General features: G+C 35.5%; 2 protein-coding genes and 1 pseudogene across 2 annotated transcripts in view; all 3 read right to left on the reverse strand.

Annotated features, from left to right (window-relative positions):
- Nucleotides 1-1,104, reverse strand: part of LOC128217800 (metabotropic glutamate receptor 8-like) — a 91,237-nt gene extending 90,133 nt beyond the window's left edge. Inside the window, exon 1 of the mRNA XM_052925195.1 lies at nt 712-1,104. Coding sequence (XP_052781155.1) covers nt 712-1,065 — 354 coding nt within the window. The 5' untranslated portion in view covers nt 1,066-1,104. The remainder of the gene's footprint in view (nt 1-711) is intronic.
- Nucleotides 1,105-9,782: 8,678 nt separating this feature from the next.
- On the reverse strand, nt 9,783-16,779 carry LOC128216729 (translocon-associated protein subunit delta-like). The gene is made up of 6 exons (XM_052923382.1): nt 16,649-16,779; nt 15,554-15,672; nt 13,633-13,713; nt 12,790-12,879; nt 12,185-12,250; nt 9,783-10,037 (listed from the first exon to the last, which is right to left on the reverse strand). The coding sequence occupies exons 1-6, from the start codon at nt 16,710-16,712 to the stop codon at nt 9,930-9,932; spliced, it is 528 nt and encodes a 175-aa protein (XP_052779342.1). The 5' UTR covers nt 16,713-16,779; the 3' UTR covers nt 9,783-9,929.
- Nucleotides 16,780-18,263: 1,484 nt separating this feature from the next.
- Nucleotides 18,264-20,691, reverse strand: LOC128216159 (52 kDa repressor of the inhibitor of the protein kinase-like; annotated as a pseudogene).
- Between the last annotated feature and the right edge of the window lie 4,084 nt (nt 20,692-24,775).

A 24,775-nucleotide genomic window follows, 5' to 3' on the forward strand; every position in this document is an offset into this window, starting at 1 on the left:
TGAAAATTCAGAGAAAAGGTGAAATATCATTGAGCTATACTTAAAGTGAATTGTGGAAGAAATAACTATTCTAATGATGGGCTTTCAATAATTGTTTATTGGTCCGGTAAAAATGGATTTCCAGCAGGCAAGTAATAACTAGTCTGAGATGAAAATAGGAAAATACCGACTTCTCTGCTTCGCTTTCATTTGGCAGTAAAATTACAATACTATGGGTTCCTTTTTTATTTTAAAGACCCGGTAAAATCAATAATCAATTGTAGATTTATTAACGGTTGTCCGTCCTTACAGAAGTTGTATACAGGAGATCGATCTATACACAATTTGGCTCCCTTACCCCATACAGATGACAATGAAAAACGCTCATTTTTATATCTAGAATGCAGTATTAGAACATGTGTTACACGATTGTTTACGCTAGCATTAAACATTGTATGACACATGCGGAAATGATATAAATAAGGAAATGGCATATTCAATGAAACCGCAGTGCTGGTACAACACAACGACGCGGTATTATATTCTACGATCAGGGTCACGTGATGGCAAAACTTATATGACGATCAAAAATATTCATTTAGAAGAACCCTAGCGGTCATCTACTTCAACAAGAGTGGAGCTGAAATACTTTTGATACTTTTTTATGCGATTTGAATGAGAATGGTGCACATGCTTTATATAAATTATACATTTTAAAATTAATACACATACCTTGAATAAACGGAGAATGTTAGCTACCATAATGGACACTGTGCTCGCTGCAGCCCCGATCACACCAGAAACAGGCTTCAGTTGGATGTACTTTGGAGCCTGACCGTCATTGCACTTGTAATCCGCAAGGTCAGTGGTCGTCATTTGGGCTTTGATAAAATCCATACATTGTTCTAACGCGTATGTGTCAAAACTACAAGTATCCAAGATGTGGACGCCAATTTTTAAACCTGGTAGTATATCTGGGTCTCGGTTAATGCTGTCTACTGCACATAACATCGCTTCCAGACGTTGAATGCCCTTTTCACGCTTGATATCACCGCAATTCGCACCATTCTGACCTTTTTCGTGCATCGGGAAAAGCCCTCCAAATAGTATGTCTCCGTCAAGACGAAGTTTCATATCATCTATTCCGACTGATTGATGAAAATAAAAGACAACCATAAAGGTTTTTATTACACGGAGGTAATAGTCCATCATTATTTTAAAGTTTTCTGACGGAACATGTGCTATCAAATCGCATTTTCTGTATTCATGACTGTTTTCGTTAAATATTGAAATGTATTCTCTATGAAATTAAGTTGAAAGTGATCAATTGGGTATCTGCTTGATATTAAAAAAGGAAAAATGGAGTTAACAGTTAAAAAAGACTTCAAATTAAAATTCCCATAGGCAACTCCATATGAGGAAAAACCTTGGCTGATATTCATCCCAATATTATGTTATTACTTTACATTATATCACTACTATATTATATTACTATATCAGCACGTCCAATTAATTTTCTTTTTCCTTTAAACATTTTCGGGTGGTAAAATATGTATAATAAACTTTAGTAAAATACGTTACAGTTACATGAAATCACTGTCAATTAAAATCCCGCAAGTCATAACAGTGCGTTCATTTTCCTGCTACATTATTTCCAATAATTCTTGCGTGCATTGCTATGTCAACGGACGAGAATAGCAATGTGTTTATCTCTCGATGCCTTCCATTTATTCCAGAATTAACGGTAATCCTTAAAATATTACGTCGAATAACAATTTAATGACATTCCTTAACGCGACGTATATTCTCGACTCTGCTGAAATTTAAGGTTCCCTTGCGCAAAGCAGCATGTCGCGATTGAAATTTCCCATCGGAAACAGAGCTAACAGGGATATAAGCGTCTGGGTTAGGCGTTGACAGTGGTATTGAATTGCTGGAATAGATCGAAAATCAGTTGGTGATGTCTTTATACCGGTTTACTTTTCATGCCAAACGATATTATTACGCTGTGTTTTTACTACCAAGTGTTTGTTCGGTACAGGGCTTTTCCCCAGTTCATATTTGTGTAAATATGAGTTCGAGTTTTACTGAACGTTCCAATGCAGAAATCCCATCCTATATCGGTAAAGCTTTTTTGATGCGTACGTGGTCTGTTCATGGTGTTTGTTGTAGTACGTTCGTGTCTCTCGCTCAGTGCTGTACATTGTGTTTCTAATCAGGGATTTTATTTGAATATTTAACTATAAGGCTTGTTCCTGTAGTTTTTATTATACTATTAAATGGTCGAGAAATTCGTCATCAATTGAAAGTTTTATAGTCACTTGGTACCGGTGTTTGGCACTATAAAATACCGACAGAAATATTACTAATTTATATTCTCTCAATTGAAAGCTCTTTTATAATGAATAAAATTGAAAATAAAAACGTATCGACCGAAGAAATATTTTAACTGTACATTTTGACAACGAATGTAGTTATTTCTAACTAATATTTCTTATTTTGAATAGTCGTTTACGGGCTTGACAACACTTTACGAGTTTTGTTCTCCAGTGCAGACGTCATTTATTGATATGAATCAAAATCATCGCGCAAACTCATAAAATGTTAAGAATGTTGTTAAAACAAACAATGCACAGAAAGAAATGGTCTTCTGAAAGGCCTCGTTTAAAGAATTTTTGGCATGATAATCCCCTGCTGTGCAAATCCTGCTAACTGCACCGGTGTCACAGTAGGGGCCAATTTCCTGTGTTTTTGTTTATGTGGCTCAGGGTCATTTAGGGTCCATTTTTATAAAAACAATAGCATTCATAAGTATTTGAGTAGCAATAATCTGAGTTCACATGAAAGCTATATCATATACATATAGACAAGGAAACTGTAAATGTTTAGCTCTTAGCCCTGTCCTTATCTTCTTATTGGTATACGTGTGTGTTAATTGCCAGATACAACAGTAAACCATAAATCACTCAGTGCCTCTTGGAACTGATTATATGTGCTCAATGTAAACACTGTCCAAAATCTAGAGGTCTCCGTATTTTCAAGGTCGATACATTGCGGCAAACAGTTTCCATAAGACGTTGATTTACACTAATTCTAAGGAATGTAAGTTCCCCTCGCCAGAATTTGATCCAGATATATGGAATAATGTGTCTAGTAAAAGGTTTAAATCTTCTTGAAGGTCATAAATCAAGTGTTCTTGTCTTATTATACTAAGGACTATTGATGACAGTGGTGCCTTTTCGGTGGTTAATTTGAACATAGTTGTGTATTATAAACATGATAAATCCACTGTTTCAATCCGTGGGTTTTTCAAAACAGCACATCAGCAGTTTAACCCGTGTCATTCGCACACACTGCTTGGGAGAAATATCAATAAATTTATTTAAGAAATGATGTCATTAATTAAGGAAACATCAAATATCGAATATCATTCTTCAAAGAAATACAAGCGTGAAGTCAAAACAAAATGTGTTTGTTTCAGTGTAGGAGAATATATATATTTGATATGATATTGCCACGTCTAAATTCGGAATCTGCCATTCAGTTTTGCTTCCTACTAACAAAAACAAGAAGCGTAATCGTAGCCTTCATAAAGGGGCAAATTACACCAATTCGGAAGTACCTAGTAATTGCTAAATGCCTTATTCCTTTTAATTAAGACATTATTGTGATTCAAAGCATGCATGGTTATACCATCTCAGACCATTTGCTACCTTTTATATTTATAAGTCTTGATAGTGAATGGTTAGTGATTTCAAAAACAGGCTAACATGCAGGACCTACTTGTTCGACATTTAATTGTTACATTTTCACCGCATTGTTTGTCCTCGTACACCGGATATTGTCATTTTACCGAATACACAGTGGTTACGTTCAACTAATTTTATTTTTCTTAGAAAGAAACGTAACTTTTTCTAACGTTGTTTAATGTTTAGTACACAAGTGGATCTCCCCATATATGGTGTTGGGGGTCATGAAGCACTAGAAACCAGTGTAATCTTGCATGCAAATTGATCAGTTGACTATAAAGATATTGACTATAAAGATATCGGAAATTTATTTAGTGGTATCTGACCTAAAGGCACGAAGAAATTAACAAGTTACGTTTAAGGAACATTTTTTTCTATAAATAAGATAGTCGTGAACTTTGAACTTAAGAATGCTACTAACGTGATTCTAACAATATTAATTTAGATAGTCAGCAAATGGGTATTTGTCAAGATTTTCTCAAAACATAGTCTATATTCTATGGGCAGACAAAAACTAGTATCCGTTTCATATTCAAATTACAAATATCAAAGCTGAAAAATATTTTGATAAACAAAAATAAGGAGTTATTTTAGTACAACAAATCAGAGGCTGGATACAACGACAACTTTAACAAAAGCTTATCCTTTAGCAATGACCCATTTTCGTTCACATGAGCAAGCTCTGGAAAATAAGAAGTTTGGAGATAAAAACAAAATGTTGTTAATTTGCCACCATTATGTTTGTCTGTCTGTTTATAAATCGAATTAAACAAATGGCGTTTTTAGAATTGCGTTATATTCTAAAAGTCGATGTATACGTAATGCAGTAATAGCACGTGGGTGTCTAGTCATTGGGTACATATATATATAAACACGATTTAGCTCATGATATTGACGATTGGATATATACTACTCCCTCTTACATCTGTTAAACAAACATTCGGACTTCGATGAATGTCTTGTTTAAGCAAATTGATAACGGAAATATTTTATTATTATACTTCTCGCTACATTTTATCTCATTCTGTTTGGCCGTAAACTGTTTGTATGCTACAGGCATAATTGCCCGAATGCATTAAAGTTGTTTTTGTTGTTGTTGCTGTTGTTGTTGTTGTTTTAATTTCCAAATACATGTAAGTTTAAATCTGACTTTTTGACGTTCGCTGTCGGTGTGTGAGTCCCTCAAGTAATGTACAAACATGAGCGCATAAGGTGTGTCCATTCCAGACAATAGTGTGTATACTCTCTATATACTAGTATAGTAGCGGAATAAAGTGAGTATGGATACAAGATGAGTAAAGACATTATGGACAGGACATGAATAAAGGAAGTATGGATAGTTGATGAATGGAGGAAGTATGGACAGTACAGGAATAAAGGAAGTATGGATAGCTTAGAAATAAAAGAAGTATGGACAGTATATGAATCAAAGAAGTATGGACAGTAGAGGAATAAAGGAAGTATGGATAGTAGAGGAATAAAGGAAGTATGGACAGTAGATGAATAAAGTGAGAATCGACAGTAGAGGAATAAAAGAAGTATGGACAGTATATGAATCAAAGAAGTATGGACAGTAGAGGAATAAAGGAAGTATGGATAGTAGAGGAATAAAGGAAGTATAGACAGTAGATGAATAAAGTGAGAATCGACAGTAGAGGAATAAAGGAAGTATAGACGGTAGATGAAAAAAGGGAAGTATCGACAGTAGAGAAATAAAGTGAGTATTGACAGTAGAGGAATAAAGGAAGTATGGACAGTAGAGGAATAAAGGAAGAATGGATAGTAGATGAAAAAAGGAAGTATGTACAGTAGAGGAATAATTGAAGTATGGACAGTAGAGGAATAAATAAAGTATGGGCAGTAGAGGAATAAAATTAAGAATGGACAGTAGAGGAAAAAGTATGGACAGTAGATGAATAAAAGGAAGTATGGACAGTAGAGGAATAAAGGATGTATGGACAGTAGATAAATTAAGGAAGTATGGATAGTAGATAAATAAAAGGAAGTATGGACAGTAGCGGAATAAAGGAAGTATGGATAGTAGACGAATAAAGGAAGTATGAATGATAGCGGAATACAGGAAGTATGGATGTAATAACATTCTTTTTTTATTCGTTCTTAAAAACTATAGAAAAAGGCAGCAATATCAATAATTACCGATTGGACTAATCTGAAAATTGCTACTTGATGAATTTCTCTATATTAATGATGATATTATCATAGCTGCATTCACGTGTTAAATAGCAGATGTAGACATCTTCAACGAACTTCTTGCGATCATTTGCGACAAATTTCTTACGAACCATGCTTGAAACTCCAGTTTTTGGCCTTATATTCTAGATCTAGCCTTCTTTGAATGAGATTAAAGAATCTGTCAAAGCATTACCGTTGTAGCCATTTTAACACAGCCATAAAAGGCAATTACTAATAGCCCATAAACAATACAAAGAAAAGTTGGCATCCTGCTGTGACACCAGGGCAATAAACAAAGGGTGCACCGCTGGGAATAAAAAAGCCGCACATTAAACAAGGCCCAAATGCGATGTCTTAGTCGTAAACCTTACGCTGATTAGGAGAGTTCGGAATCAAGTTAAAGGCAGAACCTATGCCATGAATGTCCTTGCGATATTTTAATGAAACTCAGCTTAAGCCCAAAACAAAGTTACGCCTACAAAGTTACGATCTTTATTGAAACGAGCAACGCCTAGCCTTAAAACCTGAGCTATACAAAGAGTTGTGTTGAGTTCTCTGTAGTGGCTTTATAATTATCGTAATGTTACCCTTTATTATGGGCTTAATAACCCTTAAAGTACGGCCAAAGGCATTCTGAGAAGGGAGTATCTGTACAGTTGGAATGACTAATGTTTGTGACAAATATTCATAATGATAGAAAGTTGCTTTGTATTGTAGGGCGTGAGTATTTTAAGTTATTATCAAATCTCAAAATGCGTCTTATTGCTTTTAACCGAACTTGTTATATTCTAAAAATCTTGAATGTACAAATATTAAGGGTTTTCGCAAGTGGAAAAGTTGTTAGAATGACCAAAACATTAAATGTTTAAAACTTTCATTTTTTATTTAGTCTCGAGGTTCATTATTTAGTATTATACATAAATACTTTGTAACTTGTGTAGATGCAATGAGTTGAGCTAATTTTACGAAGGCAGTTTTATCAGATTTCTAATAAAAAATCATTTGCATTATTCCGGATATGTCTTAATACACAATTTATATATGTTTTTGTATCAACAAAGTCTTTACTACTATCGGATCAAAAATGTATTGAGGTCTAATGGTGATTGCAGATGTTTTAAGAAAGATACCTGCATTTTTGTAACCATGAAATGATTTAAACCCACTAGTTTTCATTGTTTTATTGAATATATTTCTCATTTGAAAGTATATCATCAGGACATTTTTAATTAAGGTAGTCTCGGGCACTTTGACACACAAACATACTTAAATATTTTTGGCAGACTTTTCCGAAATAATGCAAATGCTTTTTGGTAAAAAATCTGATAAAATTTACTTTCGTTAAATTTGGTCAAATCCTTATTACCCCAAACATGTCACAAAGGATGTTTGTTTTACTCCCTAAAGTATTGTTCCTCAAACTAAATAAAACATGAACTATTGAAACGTTTCAATTTTTGCCCTTGCCCACCAACTATTGCACTGTGGAAGGCCCTTAAAGAATCTACGTGTCGGTGTGTTGTTTTTTGTAACAAGTTAGATAACAGAGATATACCAGTGGAAAAAGTAACGGTGCATGTCTGTGATATTTGATACTCAATGCGGTCGTTGACTATGCCTCAATTAATTAATAGTTTGCCTCGCCTTCCCCGATCAACATTTGAGGGGTGGGTCGGAGGGAAGGTTTTTTTGTACTTCCTAACCCCTTAATTCCGTAATGAAAAATGAACACAAATACGACTACGGGAGAAGCTAAATCACTTTAAGGATAGCTAGTAGTTCTTTTTGCGTTGACTGGGTAAAGCCAAGCAAATTTCTGATTATTTTAGACCTTATTAAGTACAAAGTAGTACATCAATGGACCCCCGATACATATGCCGATACATATGCTGTCTTTATGATACGACTTTTAAGAAATCATGTCTTTATTAAACACTGTTACTTCTGAGTTATTAAAAATCCAGTATTTTGAATTCAGCTACTTTTTTCAGTTTGAAGTGCATGTTTCTCTAATAAGATTTATCAAGAAGTTTATCTTTGAGACTTTGTAGATAGAAACAAAGTAGAAGCATCAAGAAGTAGTTGTTATGGCTGGTTTCTGACTTAAAGTATCTGTTGTGTCTTGTGTTAAATCATGATCAAGTCCGGCAGAAAATATTCTATGGATACATCAGTTCTTGTCAAGATTGAATTTTATAAATACATTTATCACACCCTATACCTTGATACCGGTTTAATACAACTATCACATATTTTTCTGTGTAACTCGTGTGCAATATAATAATATCACTCCGCATGTTTGTCAACAATTTAATTAAGGGTCATACGCCAATTTCTAATTTGCTTTTAAAATAAATTTAATTTAAATGAAGTTGTTCATTTTTCATGGATATCATCTCAGTATTCATTCTACTTAAAAACGGAATTAAAATGATCAGGATTTTTTTTTAAATTCTTTTAAGAGTTCTACATTTTTGCAATGCATATAGCATGGGAAATAGCGTTGCCTGTCAGTTGTGTATTCGATTTATCTTCAGGGCAGGTAAACCGGGTCTTCTTTTGCTCATTATTATCGCAAAATGCATGCGTGGAAAAATAATCTGACACTGGTCAACATATAAATGCCAGAGGCTCGCTTAGTTACAAATTTCATGAGATCGTTGAATAAATTAAGATTGTGTATCATATGACGATTCGTGACATATCCTATACCTATATATATGTGGAGAGAAATAGAGTGCTAAATCAGTGAAGATTTTTCAAGAAATGGTTTACGGTCCTGTTATCATTCAACAAGATTAAAGTGAGTGTGTGGCATGTGGGCTTGTTCCAATAGTTTCCATTACAAAAACATGTAAAATGGTGCGGGTGGTCAAGTGGTCAAGGTGTCCACCTCTCTCCCCAGAGGTAGTGGGTAAAAAACGTGTCTCTTGGCCTTCCAGAAGGGACATCAATACTTTGTTCCGACCAGGAAATGATATTCAGCTGCTAAAATCAGAATCAATAAACCTTAAGGTAAAACTTTATTTGTTGTATACAATAGATATTTGTTGAATTGAATGAAGATTTTTCGATATGAAGAAAGAAATTAACGCATTTACATAAAAATATTTTTATTTCACTTAATTCTGTATCTTCAATACATAAGTTACAACGACTAAACAAATTATATGCACACCATTCCTTCCGCAAGTTTTCACTGAGAATGCAGGCAAATTGAATGGGAGTATAACGTTCAGCGAACCAAAAACAAATTCTAGAAGGAAGTAATAATTTCATTGGACGTTTTTCCATAAAAATATCCACAAATAGAATTATTCTGCCCGAATTGTGAAAGTTGATTAGTTTTCTAGGGGTGCGGGATGACAAGGTTTTCGCAGCGCTAATGAAACATGGTTGTTTTTTATCTATAAAAACCACATCCAGACTTCATTTGCATACTGTTTTTCATATAAAAACACTGAACTCCAATATTATTTTTAGACACAAATCAAGCATACAAAAAGCTAGAAAATTAAAATAACCACAAAGTTTTCCACTCTCTCTAATGAATATAAAAATGTAAATAGGTTAATAGAGGAAGGAAAATGAGCTTGATTACAGAAATTAGAAAATCATTTGTCACTTTTCCAGTTCTAGGCACTTTGTTATTCCTTAATTTAATGTTCTTGTTTTTTTTACACAAAATGCAAATTCAAAGCTATTAAATAAATATTGATTCAATATCTGACAAAAAAGGGGGTTATATTTGCATAATCCTTTAAAACATTGTTTGTAGCCCAATCAATTTCTTTTTATCAAAGTAGTTAAACAATTACAAATACTTAAATGAAGATCTAGTGAAAAAAAACACTTAATAAGTATTTTATTTACATATTTAATGTTTTAAATAAAATTTGTAAACAGGTTTTGCATATTCAACCCTTTGAGTTTGAGCCATTGCAAACAATTCTTTTTAAAGATGGCCTAAAATTATTTAATTAAATGTCACTAAAGATGGTTTGCTTTTCAAGAAGACTGCAGGCTATTTCTTGCAGAGTAAGCCAGGAACCAGACAAGGACTGCTGTAGCAGTGGCTACAAGTTCGCTGGGTACCAGTGGGCCCTTCCATACACCCTGTAAACAAAACATAAATTAAATTGGTAACATTCTTTAATCTACAATAAAACTTCAAACAGACTTTATTCGGAACTATTTCATTCTAAGTTGTTCCATACATGCAAGAAAAGCTCATTGATTAATTTTGATAGAATTCTACCCTTGAATTTTAATTGTCATTTCATTTCAAACAGTGTGTACAATCATGCATTCATAAGGTAAAATAGTTGAATCTATTTATAGAATGTTTGTTTTAAAGCTGCACTCTCACAGATTGAACGCTTTGACAACTTTTTTTATTTTTTATCTTGGAATGAGCAATATTTTGCGAAAATCTATGGAAACCAGTTATATAAGACTGCTGACAAAAAAATTAGATCGCAGATTTTTATATTGAAGTTCAAAAATTGATGTTTTATGCATTTTTCTTAACCCGTTAGTAACAGTTTAAGCCATAAAACATTAATTTTCAAACAGAAATATGCAAATCTACGATCTGATTTTTTGTCAGCAATGTCATATCATTGGTTTACAGATATCTACGCAACAATTTGCTCTTTCAAAGACAAAAAATTAAAAAGTTGTAGACACGCAGGGCTCTCAATAAGAGCCGGGGGCCGGGGATATCCCCCGGCAATTATGGCTGTATGACCCGGCTATTCTCAGGTTAACAGCTGCCTTCTTAGTTAGTATTATGTTGTGATTGTATTCTTAAAATGTCCCTTATCTTAAATAAAAATAATACTTTGTCTTATCGTAAAAAAAAATGAATTGAAACGATGTATTACGATCAATTTTATTGTTAAATGCGCCCGATTGCCGATTTGCATCGTGGGATTCAAAGCGCTTGTATTTGAACTAATATGCATCTACAAGACTTGGAGTGCTTTGAATCCGACAGACGCTTATTTAAAATAACATGAGATGATATTGGCATATTAATTCGTTAAATTACAACCAAGAACATTGGCGATAACAAGCTAAATATTCGATTAAACAACAACAACATTAAAATGCGAAAATGTCAAACAGTAAAAAAGAAACAAAGAAAAATAGAATCGTTCTTTGTTTCTAGGAAGGTATATGAATGATATTCCAGTTATATTTATGGCGACTCAATGACGGCGCAATTGTGGGTCTGAAATGTCATTGCAAGAACTGCACATATTTCGGATACGATTATTTTCGACTGTGTTGATATTCTTTTGAAAGACCCATTTTTCTGTTACAATGAGTGCTGGAGGATGACTATTTTTATGAGAAGATGACTATTTTATATGACTATTTTGATTCAATTTTCCTTTTTTGAATAAAAATATGTACGTTTTTGAACAAGGATTATTTTTGTTTACTTGTATCAATGGTAATTACACATGTAAAATGATGTTCAAAACAGGAATTTTGCTCTAACGTGAGCTAACCTTGACTGAATTCATAATGCTTAAAATCGTTTTCGGCAGGGGGCCTGCGGCCCCCTGGACCCCCGGCTGAATAGGGGCTCTGCCCCTAATACCCTGCTGGGAAAGATCACCCAGACCCCCCTTCTACTTTCCTAGAACACCCTCCTACTTCAAAACTTATTGAGAGCCCTGGACACGGTAAATCTGTGAGAGTGCAGCTTTAACTAGGAAGTTGCAACAAATGCTAGGATGCTTGAAATCAAAAACAAAGAATGAGTTCCAAATAGCGACTATTTGACAAACTTCATTTCCTTTCTATTTTGTATATAAATTCATTTTTATTATTGAAATACTTAATTTAAATAATAATTCCAAATGTCACCAAATCAATTAGAATATCAAACCAAGCAGTACATGGTTTTACCATCCTAACTTATAAATAGTTTGTTTTTTCTGATATCATAAATAGGATGTTGACGGGTCCAATGGCTATGCATTGTTCTTAAAAGCACTGCAGAGCAAATGCTAACGCCAGTTTTATGCAAGAGGGCTTTCCTATACATGTGCATATTGTCTCTTGCAATGTCTATACCAAGTTTCATTTTAATATTTTGAACGGTTTAAAGAGTAATGGCCAATGTTAAAATTTTGCATGACCTTGACATCGCTTCTAAAACACCACGAAGGCTCTGACAATTGCTGACATTTTCCTTCGAAAAAAGACAACTTGAAAAAATCAAAACAAAATCCAGAAATAATACTCACAGAGTGGCTGACGTTGATGGAGAAGATAGACTTGACAGATGATGTGCCCTCACTGCTTCTCTGGGCCTGGAAAATAAACATACCAATTTTAGGCCAACTGATTTAGAATTTGTTACACAGAGGCACTTTTTAACAAGCCATATAAGAGTTGCATATGTTCAGTACCATCCCGTCCTGTAATAAAATCGCAACGCAAACCCTTACAACATGTTAAAGGAATGGTACTTGCTACCAGCGCTTTTATCCACCTTATTTGTGAATGGCACAAAGGACCCTTAGAATTGTGAAAATGGCTACAAATGCCCAATATTGAGAATTGACCATAGTATATCTCAAACAAAGAAAAGCCCCCCTTTCAGCTATTAGATATCCTGGTTATGTGAAGCTTTCAAAAGGCCTCATTCAACCTATATATAGTTTTATGTCTAAATAAAAACAAAACATTTCCGAAGATGACCATGCCTCTTTTTGGTAAAAATCTAAGTCAACTTTATTAAGTTAATATCAAGTACCAGTAATCAATCATTTATTTCATAAAAGTCCAAAAACAATTAAGACTTTCAGCATTAAATATTTTATGCAGCAAACTGCAACTGAGTGCATACCTTTCTCAAGTTGGAGAATCCATCTTCATCATAAAACTTGACATCATATGATCCAGATGGGAGGTTCTTGTTCTCATCGCTGAAGCTCACCTGAAATTCGGGTATTGTAAATCATTTTGCATTATATATATTATTATAATGAATAAATCGATTAATGCTTGTAAAATTCCTGATGGTTTGCCATTTTGGGCATTTTTCATTACAAAAATGTATTGACCTTAAAATTTTACATTAGGTCAGTGGATTGATTATTACAAATTGTTTTGCTCAGACTGAAACTAAGTATACTGGAGTCCATTATAAAATTGGAAATATTTCATTAAACATGATGAATTTCAATTTGGATTTATAATAACATCTTAAATGTAAAGGTAGTGAGTTTGAGAGTCATTACTGTTGACTGGTTACTTGAAATGTCCAGTAAAAATGCTCTAGTTTATGAAGTCTTTTTTCTATTTGGAGCCTAGTGCCTGTGGCCTATGATTTGTATGTAATATTTGGATATAAACAGCAGAATTTTTACTTCTAGTTCATGATATTATATGAAAGCATTATTATGTAATTATGTAAAAGCACCTTGTATATAATGAACCAGGTGTTCTAAACTTAATTTAAATCTGCTTCTGTCTTGAATGCATCTTTTGTATTCCCATGTTTCAAAATCATGGATCCTGAGCAAAAAAAAATAAGAGTTTTAACTTCTATGCAAAGTTAAATGCACAGATTACTTTATAAATATGCATGCTGCATATGCACCTGGCTTTTCAGGAATAACAATGAGTATAGGACTCGGAATGCTGAGCAAGACAAATCGTTGCAGTTGTATTTGGTATTGAAATTCACCTGATATGGATATTTTTCATTTTCTGCACTCCTTGTCACAGGAACGGTTTTTCCGTTGATATCTGCATACAGGGTCAAATCCTGGAAACATCAAATGCTGTAATAAATCTTTCACAACATGATACACGTGATTACGTGCATGTTTACCAAATTCCATAAAAAGAGTTGATTGGTAAAAATATATATTGAAATACATCAAAAGTGAATAAGCATATCTCTTAAATTAAAATGATACTAAATTACTAAGTATATCTTAAAGAAATCAATAAGGAACTCATTACTCAAATTATTCAAGAACTGCCAATATATTTCAAAGGTGTTTCTACTCTTAATATTTTTTTATTATAAATGTACAGAATTGACCTTACGACAGGATTTGATTGACAGGTCCTATCAGCCAATCAGAATGCAGGGCTGATAAGCCGTGTTGCTATCCGCCATTTTGTCCGTCAAACTGACCAGAGTCCGTCATATACATGCGCTGGCAATTCCTCGCCTTTTTAAGTATTATGGTAAAAAGGTGTTGTCATGGCACTTGTAATTCGGATACAAGGTAGCCAGGCCGACTAAAGATGGCTTCCAATTCGTTCCGTATTCGAAACCAGCGAGTTATTTAGAAAAATGCAAGTGCTGTATCAGACTCTGTGGAAGACCTCATCAACAGCTGAACTTGGAAATTTTGAAAGATCGTTCAAAGGCGAAACATCTATACGTCTGTACAAAAGTATTTTTTTGAACAAAACTACTTATTTCAATCCGCTCAAAATTTATTTAATACTGAAATTGTCCGTGCATGACCTAAATAAGTGTTTCTATTTTTAAACTATAAACATCGTACATTTATGCTTTGGCTTGTGTTGTCAAATCGGCATTAATGGCCATTTAATATCAGGTTCAACATGGACATGATTGATTTCATTCAAGATAGAGGTATTTTTGTTGATACCGTTATGTAGTTTTTATAAACTGCTTTGCTTTCAAAGTAAATCAGGAAATATCGTACAACTAAATTTTTGTCCGAACCATCGCATGCTTCCGAATCTCATCTAATCGTATGGATCCTATGTAAACAATGGCTTTTGTAGCTGTCATTCCGACACATTTCATAGATTTCTTATTTTCATATCAGCACTTTGTCGACGGGAAATCCAATCAAGAAAACTCTGACCCTCAAGCAGCTACTGTATTTGACCAGCTCACACCAGCTATGCGTTACAGTATGCGTCACACACACGCTTTTCCTTTGTATCGATGTCAATGTTGACAACATGGCGGCTATCCGATTTTCTCTGACTTGGATAGATTTCACCCCGTCAATGTTAGATATCGTCATTTTCTAAAGATATATCGAGCCTTCCGATGTAGCAGCCAGTTACAAATTCCTTTGACTTCTATTTTTTTCGCATTGTAATGTCACATTTATGATAATTTGTCAGGAATATCGGAAAGCGAAACGACGCGAGACGCCATTACTTCCTCGTTTGTTTGACGGACATAGACAGAGTTCGCTCCCTTGATATCAGGGGGCGTGGCTTAGAAGCCCCTGTCGTAAGGTCAATAGCAGCAATATATTTGCAGTTGTGTTGACTTGGAACTCATGGTGCTATTAACAATCGTGACAGGAATTTTGATATTTGAACCATCACAAGTAGAAATTGGTCTAGTTATTTTTTTTAATAGTAAATTTTAGTCTTAATACCAAATATGCCTTCCATAAAAAAGCATTAAAATGTAAATGTCCTTGAAAGTGCCTATGACCTTTAAATCAAACTACACCATATCTGCTATATTTGTCTTAAATATGATACCTATTTCAGCCTGTTGCATTTATGTGATTAATAAAAGCAAATATTTGCCATTTTACTGTGTTGCCATTGACCTCAGCTAGAATCACTGACTCTATTTTAAGGGTCACTCGTACCTTGGCACCATTCTTGCAGGACAGCGAAAACTGGACAATAAACACTGTGTTGGTAGAACTGCTTGCTTCTGAAGTGGTGTATGTGCTCGACTTCACTGATGGGCTCGTACATACATCAGCTGAAATATTACAGCACAACCTTCTTTTCAAGAACAAGAGGAAGATTTCCATTTTTGTACAAGGTTATTTATAAGATCTAGGCCTACTTTTTGGCAGATATGCATCAATTTAGTTTCTCAGGTAATTTGTTAAACAAATGGATGATTCTCTTTGTACAGTATTTATTAGTCTTAATTGTAAGTTAATAGAAATAATTTCCAACCTGATTATCCTTTAACACTTGCAGAGAAGAAGACAAACAAAAGATTACTTGCAAGATGCCCCTTTCGATACCACAAGTCCATGTAGATTTCTAATCATACATAATTTAATATCAACTTTGACTAGCTTGTCTTCAAAATTTCTCAGTTTTGATAACTCCAATGTGAATGCAAATTTAAATGTTAGTGTGTTGAGAGGTCAGGTGATTACTAAAGTTAACCCAAAAGGAAAAGTGTGGCAGCGCGCTGGGTTGACTTGAACATATGACTGCCAGAAGACTAGTAGCTCGCCCACAAACCAACTAAGATTACCGAGCAGCTGGTTCGTGCCAACACACTACATGACAGACAGGGACAAGGATAGGAAATAGACTCAAGACAAAAAAAACATACAAATAATACCATTGCAGAGAGCAGAAAAAGATACTTATACATAATCCTCTCAGGTTTCTTTGGTCATTTATGCCCAGAAAACAGTCACTTTTAAGGACACCAGGAATTTTCATTTTCCCATCTCCAGGGGTGGCATTTATACAAAACCTGCAAATTTTCTAAATCCCCTGAATGGGACCTTCGTAAATGATTTCCTTAAAGTCACGGGCAATTAGTCATTTTATGCAGCAAATACAAACAACTGTGCCTGAGATGAGATTGAGAACATATTTTGCCACGTTGACAAATCGACAATGAGGATTCTGGGACTTACAGCGAATGAATCTCTTAATATTTTAATAATCAGATTAAATGTTTGCATACTATTATACATAACACTTACCCAGCACCATGAATGGCGCAATGACAAGCATAAAAGCAAAAATTGTTTTGCCGGCGACTATCATCTTTCTTTTTTTGTCCACGTCAAGGAAAAGGTTCGAGTAATCCGAAAAGTTATCGTGTTAACACGGCGAATAATAAAACGGTCTGAAGCAGTCAACACTTTATAACGGAAATTGTAAGTTGGGTAGTTCTGTAAGATAACATTTTCTATAATTAGCAATACAACCTACCTTGCGTAAATAATACCAAAGAATAACGGCCAGAATAACGACTGTTCCGACCATTTATTCAAAATTATTTGTCTTGTTTCGGAAACAGCAAAAAGCACAACAACGCACCACTTCTTATTCTTTATAGTTTGGTTTATAAAACTAAATAATTTCAATGAAGTATAATCAATTATGTAAGTATGCAAAACTTTTAATTAAAATGAAAATAAATAATCGGCAATAACGCTATATTTAGAGGAAATATTTGAAGTGAACAGTGATCTTAAATTAGTTCGCCTCATGACATCAATAAGGTCACATGCGCTTTTTGGTGAACCGTGTACACAAATGCGTTTTCTACGTCATTTTCCCCCAAATTGACCATTTTAAGTGTGCAAGAACAAATATGAATAATTGATTACTGGTCCGGATAAAAAATCCTAACCTCGGGCCGGCTTCAAAATTAAAACAGCGTCGTAGTAGTCATAAAAAAACGGTTTGTTGTTGAACGTTGATACAACTTCGAAGTTACAACGTTGAAATTGATTTTTAATGTCCATTTGAATACGTCACCGACGTAAACGGTGTATAGGTCCGTGCTAAATATGTGACAACATTTATTTAAATTAGAACAACTCGCGATCGCCCTCTTCCCATCCAAAACAACATCGGATGTATGCGGATGCTTTTGTGCAAGAAGTTTGTAAAATTAACAATACTAATAATAATACTAAATTGGAGTATTTTAACGTGTAATTTGCATTTCAAACTGATTTCCAGCGAAGTGTTTTATTGCATAAATAACTTTGAAGATTCCTTAGGGTAAGGCTTAACTGCGAAATTGATATTGCTACGCGAACTACTTGCAATGCAGATTGATATAAATAATATTGACATTATAAACCGTTGATATGCATCCTATGATATATTACATGACAAATGGCCGAGGTGTTCCGATTGCATTTCTTTAACATATGAGTTTTATTGGTTTCTATTTTACATTCAACGCATATTTACAGAAATATATGTTGTTGTAACCAGGGGCGTAGCCAGGCCATAATTCGAGATACTCCCGCCTTTCTAGGGGGGTCCGGGGGCATGCCCCCCGGATTTTTTTTAATTCACAGATCGTCTTAGACGGCATCTGAGGGCATTATGGCATCAAAATTGTAAGACTTATACCGTGCAATATATCTGGGGGGGGGGGGGGGGTTAATGGAAATATGTAAGGAAAATGCAAAGTCACATATATTAACATTCGATACGTAACAAATACTAACTTCATTATACATTTTTGTAAAGTTGAAATAACATTCGTATAATATCAAACATCTTTCGCTGCGGCGTCAGTTAGTTCATTAAGTGTTTATGCAACCACTTAACCAGTTTTCGTCTACAATATGGTTAAACTTTGAAAATAAGAGCAAGGCGACGATCTTTTTGACGGGCAAAAGCATCCAGCACTTGCTCAACGTTGATGTTTCGCTCCTGGTAAATATTCAGTAGCCCAAGCCCGGATAACCTCTCTGTGGTCATGGTATTTCGGAGGTAGGTCTTGACCCGCTTCATCGTTGAAAACGACCTCTCTGCCGTAGCTGTGGATACAGGCATACACAACAAAATCATCATGCATATCCGGATATTAGGATAGGACGCCTCAGTTGCCACGCCCAAGCTTGATTCTAGGCATGGATATGGAGCAGGGGATGTTGTCGTCCATTTAGCCGTCCATCTGTTGCACTCCCGCACGAACGTCTCCTGGTCGCACCCTGGTAGGTCTGGCTGGTACACTGCGTATATCTCTGCAGCCCGAGCAGGTGTGAGCCCAGCAGCCTATAGTTATAATAAAACAATAATCATGGTTATAAAGTTTGCAATTGTTTTTACCGCGACTAGTTTGTATCATTACCAATATGATGAAGACATTTAACGATATAATATCTACACGCCAATATATTATTAATAATAAAGAAACATGTTTCGCTATTCGTGAAAATATTATTTCTCTGACCACTCGTGAATGATAACATGATCATACACTCAAGTCAACAAATATCCTCTATATCATTGTTGAAACATGTATTAATTCACTAGTCATATAAAATATAAATATAAGACAAAATTAAAGACAAACTAATTTGTACTTTTGTTGGCAGTAGATACTGAGCAGTGAATCTTCCATGTGGATTTAACAGCCGATTCGTCAACTCCACAATGAGATGGTCTACGAATGGTAGATACATGTTGACTCTCCAGAATTGCGAAGGGGTTTGGGCCGGAGCGTTTGGTCTGTTGGCTTGCCGACCGTGGCAACGAGGAACGGTGGCCTCAACACCGATGTCGTCTGCTAGAGAAACGGCTTTGTCATATAGGTGGTCCCACAGCATATCGTCATTTCGTTCATTCTGTAATGAGTTCCGGTTAAATGTATAAATATAAATATGACCAGAATACTGTTTTAATACCACACAGAAATGCGGTGGTTTGATATTCATATAAACGCATATTGTTTATAAGCATTAATCCAGCCATTACACAATCATACATAATACTAAGTCTTATATTAATGGCTATTTGATCATTTCATATAGTACATAATTATTTTTTTTCGAGAGTTGCTATGCGTAAAACTTATTTGTTAATTCCAGTAAGTCGAATTATTATACTATATCTATAGACATTACGTACATGTCTGGAACAAGACAACTTGAACGGCAAATGATCATACATACATACAATATTAATACTATATTATGTATATACATATTACATATAAATAACGAAAATACCTCCAGCATGGTGATAACAACTCGTGCTTCCTCGGCTGCCTCAAGCAAGTCGCAGTCTTTCTTCTGGAGGATCTTTGATATGTTAACAAGACCCGACAACGCATGCTCTACCGCGACCAATGTTATGACAAACTCAAAGTTCTGTATTGAGCGGCTATATCCCGCGGCTTTTGTGTCCCCATAGTCGCTCGCTAGCTCGTCCAATGACCCCACAACAACTCTGAAATATGAATAGTTTAATATGGAAGTAAAGAATTAATAAAGTGGTTTTGAAACGTACTATTTCAGGCATTTACAGTCATTTTAATCGCAAAAATCAGAGAATATAAACTCAATTTAAAATGTTCTTATGTTTTTAATACAATCATGTAGAGTACAAATTATATTTAATGTTTTATGCATGTTTATAAATATAGTATGAAATAAGTTAAAAACTGTTCTTTTCATCAGAGTATTCATTATATTTGCAAAGTATTGAATGTTTGACTATGAAAATACCTATATGAACACAGGAACGTGTGCAACGCCTCTGCCCTTGCGGCCCAGCGGGTCTCGCACAAAGATTGGAGCTACGTGCGCCGGTCCATCTCTTCGCGTGCAGCAGCGTCATTCTCAAGGTTTTCTTGGAACCTTAGAACGCGCTTGGCGGAAAAGTTAAACGCAAAAGCAATTTGCTGGACAGTCCCCATCATGTTCCGGGCGTACATTTCCTTCGAGGCATGGATAATTGACAAGTTAAGGCTATGTGCCTTGCAATGGGTATACACTGCACCAGAAATACGCTGCCGAATCCTAGCTTGTACACCCCTGGATCCCTGACATGTTGGCTGCGCCGTCATATCCTTGGCCACGCATGTGATTGATGTGCACACCCGCACGCTCAAGGTTGGCTAAAAACGCATTTGCTAATGATTCGCCTGTGGTCGATTCACATTCTGCAAAGCCTAGAAACTCCTCACGTAGACCTGTTCCATCAAAATAACGGAGACACATGGCCATTTGCTCCATTGTACTGGCATCGGTGGCTTCATCTGCTATGAAGCCAAAACATTTTGCTTCGTTACACTTCGAGACAATATCGTCCGAAATCTGTTTAGCGCAAAGGCCAATAAGTTCGTTTTGAATATCCGGACTCAGGTACATGGACCGGGGATCTCCATTTGTAAGATGATCTTTCAAGACTCTATCATGTTTAGCTTGAAAGCTCAATAAAGCTTTGTAGTTTCCCCCATCATCATCGTGCCCCCTGAGTGCAATGTTCTGCTTTGCACAGAAGATAATTGCTTCAGTGATGCTTATCATTATCTGTCTGTTCTTTTTAACTAGAGTGTTGTATTGTGATGACAGTATTCGCATTATGTCTGGTTGATTGCCATTCATGGCGGACAAGAAAGTATCAGCAGAATCACAGTTCGCCAAATGTGCTTCAGACTTAGCATGATTAGCAACAATTTTTGCGATATTGTTCCAGTCACGGAGAACCGAGCTAACAAGGGTTTTCACGCGTGAATCAGGGCCGGAAAATAAGTGGCATTGGGCGCAATAGACACCATCCGTCGATAAAGAATATCGCAGCCATGGGAAGTCCACAAAATACTTTGCTTGTAGTGTACGAAATCGTCCTTGGGCGTACCTGAATGTATACACAAACAAAAAATATAAATATATTAAAATATTTATGTACGCGAGTCATATTGTCAGTTTTATGTCACATTTAATGATTTTGGTATCTCGGGTTAGTTTAAAAAATAAAAAATTAAAGACGTCGGTTCGGATCGAACTCACATCGTGAAATTCGTACGTCCCCCATGCATTCTTTACACCACGGTCTCTGCTGCTGCCATCAGTGTATTGAGTACTATTTGTATTGAGCTGATGGTACTGCTGATTGAGATGGAATGAAATAAAGTTGTATAAACTATTACTAACACTGTATAAATTAATGCTAATATGTACCAATCATTTAATGATTATAACATATACATCATTAACAACAGCAGTAATGATGTAATAAATACTGTACTATTTTACACTTTAGAATTTAAAGTGTGTAGAAGGGGGAGGGGGTGTATAAAACATTTCTAACCTTGTTGGAAATTTAAATGTAGAAGCGGCCGTCCATTGTTGCGACATCAAAGTGTGTTTGAAGTTGTCTTCATATGCTCTCGAAGAGGCACAGGTGCCATCTTCCCGAAAAAGATCTGGATACGGTGGACCGGCTGATGTTGTGGAAGCCATATTGGTTTAAAATTACCCGCTCAATAAACTTTACTTGACATGTATATAATGTATGGGAGACAACTCAGATTTATACAGCTATGTAATTGTTCCGGTAGTTTACCTTCGATTGAAAAACAAGAAAAAATATTGCTGAAAACAAAAGCTAGTATAAAAACACATTTATAAATGTGGTGAAAATTTTATTTTATGCGAATTGTGACTGTCTTCATTGTGTAATATGTTGCCTGTACCCCCTTTAGGGTTCAAGTTTTACATCATTTTTAGGCCATTTGAAATTTTCATTTTTCAAAATCGAAATACTCCCGGGAGTATGAGAGTATGCCTGGCTACGCGCCTGTAACTGTTGTTTGATGTATAATTATCGCCATTTAAATAGTTACCAACGCTTCTGTCTGCTAATAGAGATAAGTAAAAAGTATCTAAAATGAGAACAGCATCATGCACTAGTCTGTGTTTTTCGTAAATATGGCACGGTGGTTGGTGCAGTGGGAGTGAGGGGGGGGGGTCTTTGGGGGATAAAGTTTACTTGGTATTTATACATCGGAAGATACACCGCAGTACACATACACCAATGCCCCGACCCCTACCTGGTGGGGGTAAAAGATTTGTCGTAAACGGCTTTAGTAAGGGTTAAGATAACTATAAATGTGTCATTATACTTCTCATATTACACTTTTAGACGGAATTCACCACGATCAATATAACCAATTTGCAACTGGATCGTTTTTCATTGTTCTTTATCTTATAAACCCGCTGTTTACAATATTAAGGTTTCATTGAGACGAAACAGATACCTACAACCAAACCATGCTTTTAAAGTATATTCAATGATTATTATTAAACCATGGAAGACTTTTTAAAAATAGGTGCCCGCTAAATTACAGAATATTTTTCTTGCCCTATGAATACAGTTAATTCATGCTTAACTGTTCATCAAATGTGATCCATTTTGCCTCGAAGAAATCGTGTTTATGAGTTGTATATATACTTCTGATTATACAACGTGTATATGAGAAATGGAGCATTGAAATAGCGAATGCTGATTGGTTGGATTAGATTGAGCGTGGTCCAAGGAACTATATAATGCCAAAATATAACACCAGAACAGTGGCGGATCTGTGGTCTTGAGGTTACACACTCGACTATCAATCCAGGGGTCGCAGGTTCGATCCCCCGTCGCATCACTAAAAAAAACTAATCGTCTTCCGGGAGGGACGTTAAATGGGGGTCCCGTGTGACAGTGTTAAACACTGGTGCACGTTAAAGAACCAGGGTAGCTCTAACCAGGGTTACTTTCTGTCTGTGCACTATGCTCCAAAAACCTAAAATGACTAACAATCTTAACGGAGCACTCGCCGAATGGGCAAGGCCCGAGTGCGAGTATAAATAAGCTTACACACCCACTAGAACATTTATTGGATTGTGGATGGAAAGCCCGGTCAACCAATGCATACAATTGTTAACACTTGCAGCAAATTTACCAAGTGATGTATATAGTGCAAAAATTATTTGCACCATGCGCAAGTAAAGTATTGTTAAGTCGAAATTAGAAAGCCATTAACCAGCATTTATCAACACTACAGTTTGCATAACTAGTTAGTTCGTTTGCATTTATGTGTAGATAACATTTCATTTTGAGATGTTTTTTTCATAATTATATTGATGAAAAACATGTTAAATGATTGATTTATAACTTAAGTGTGATGCAAAGGTGGATTCTAGAATTTCGCTTTCGGTTTAGCCCTCGCCTTATAATTTGCATCTGAACTATATTCTGTGTGTCACTGCTTGTGTGTGTAAATATGTGTGTATATAAGTATCAATGTATCGTATTTTGCAGTTCGTTCTTTGCTCTTCATTTATTGGAGGAACATAAATATCTATCTATATCTAAAAGGCTTAGTTTAAGGAATGTTTGGCAAGATACAGGTATAGTTCCCTGCTGTGTATCCTTTGTTTATTGCATTTGTGTCACAAATGGGTTCCAATTTCCTATGTATTTATTTATTGGCTCGCTCAGGCCATTTAGAGTTGACACTTTAAGAGTGGATTATCTCATTGTCTAGCTAATACATATAAATATATGCATAGCATACATATACATACAAACCTTCGATGTCCCCTCCCGATTATTATCACAAAGATAACGATACAGTGACGCAAACTCCTGACAGAAATTAGAAAGAACTAGTTCACAACCTTTAAACAGTTATATCCCCCCTTTGGATTGAACATACTAACATATTTAAAAATAATTAGCCTATCTATTTTTTATAAATCATATAAATGGCATCAGGTAAAAGGCTATTAATTGCATGCTGATTAAAACATGTTTAATGTATGACATGTCCGGGGATATACCGTGAATAGCGGCGGGGAAATGGGCCGTGTTTTTACCTTCTAGGTAGCCCGCAGTGCCGGGTGGATGCGATGGTTTTGTCTTCGCGCCCAAAATAGCGGGGGATGGGCCTTACCTAGGGTCCCTGGGGTGCGGGGGCATTTGGCGGGGATATTAACAGCAGTTCGTCCCCGCTGGGCGGGGATTTTACCCGGGCTTGGCTGGACGGCAAGTCAAAGTCTCCGTTATTCTCCGGACCTGGGGGTGTGGTTTCAATTGACTGGTGCATAAGAAGTTGATCGAACAAGACAAAAACGTTATTTACTGTATAATTAATATTTCATTGATATAATCTTGATAATATTTTCCCCAAATATAAGCACATCGATTTAAGTTAAATAATCAAAGCTTTGAAGCATGCAAAGCAATTCTATTCTAAGTTATCTGAGACTAAAATTCTAATGCCATATAAGTTCCGGACAATATTAATATCTCACATGTATGTTTTTACGTGTTTTAGTTAAACTCCCTTCCGACCGTGGACGTTT

This window comes from Mya arenaria, chromosome 14 (genome assembly GCF_026914265.1).
Source record: "Mya arenaria isolate MELC-2E11 chromosome 14, ASM2691426v1".
NCBI lineage: Eukaryota > Metazoa > Mollusca > Bivalvia > Myida > Myidae > Mya > Mya arenaria.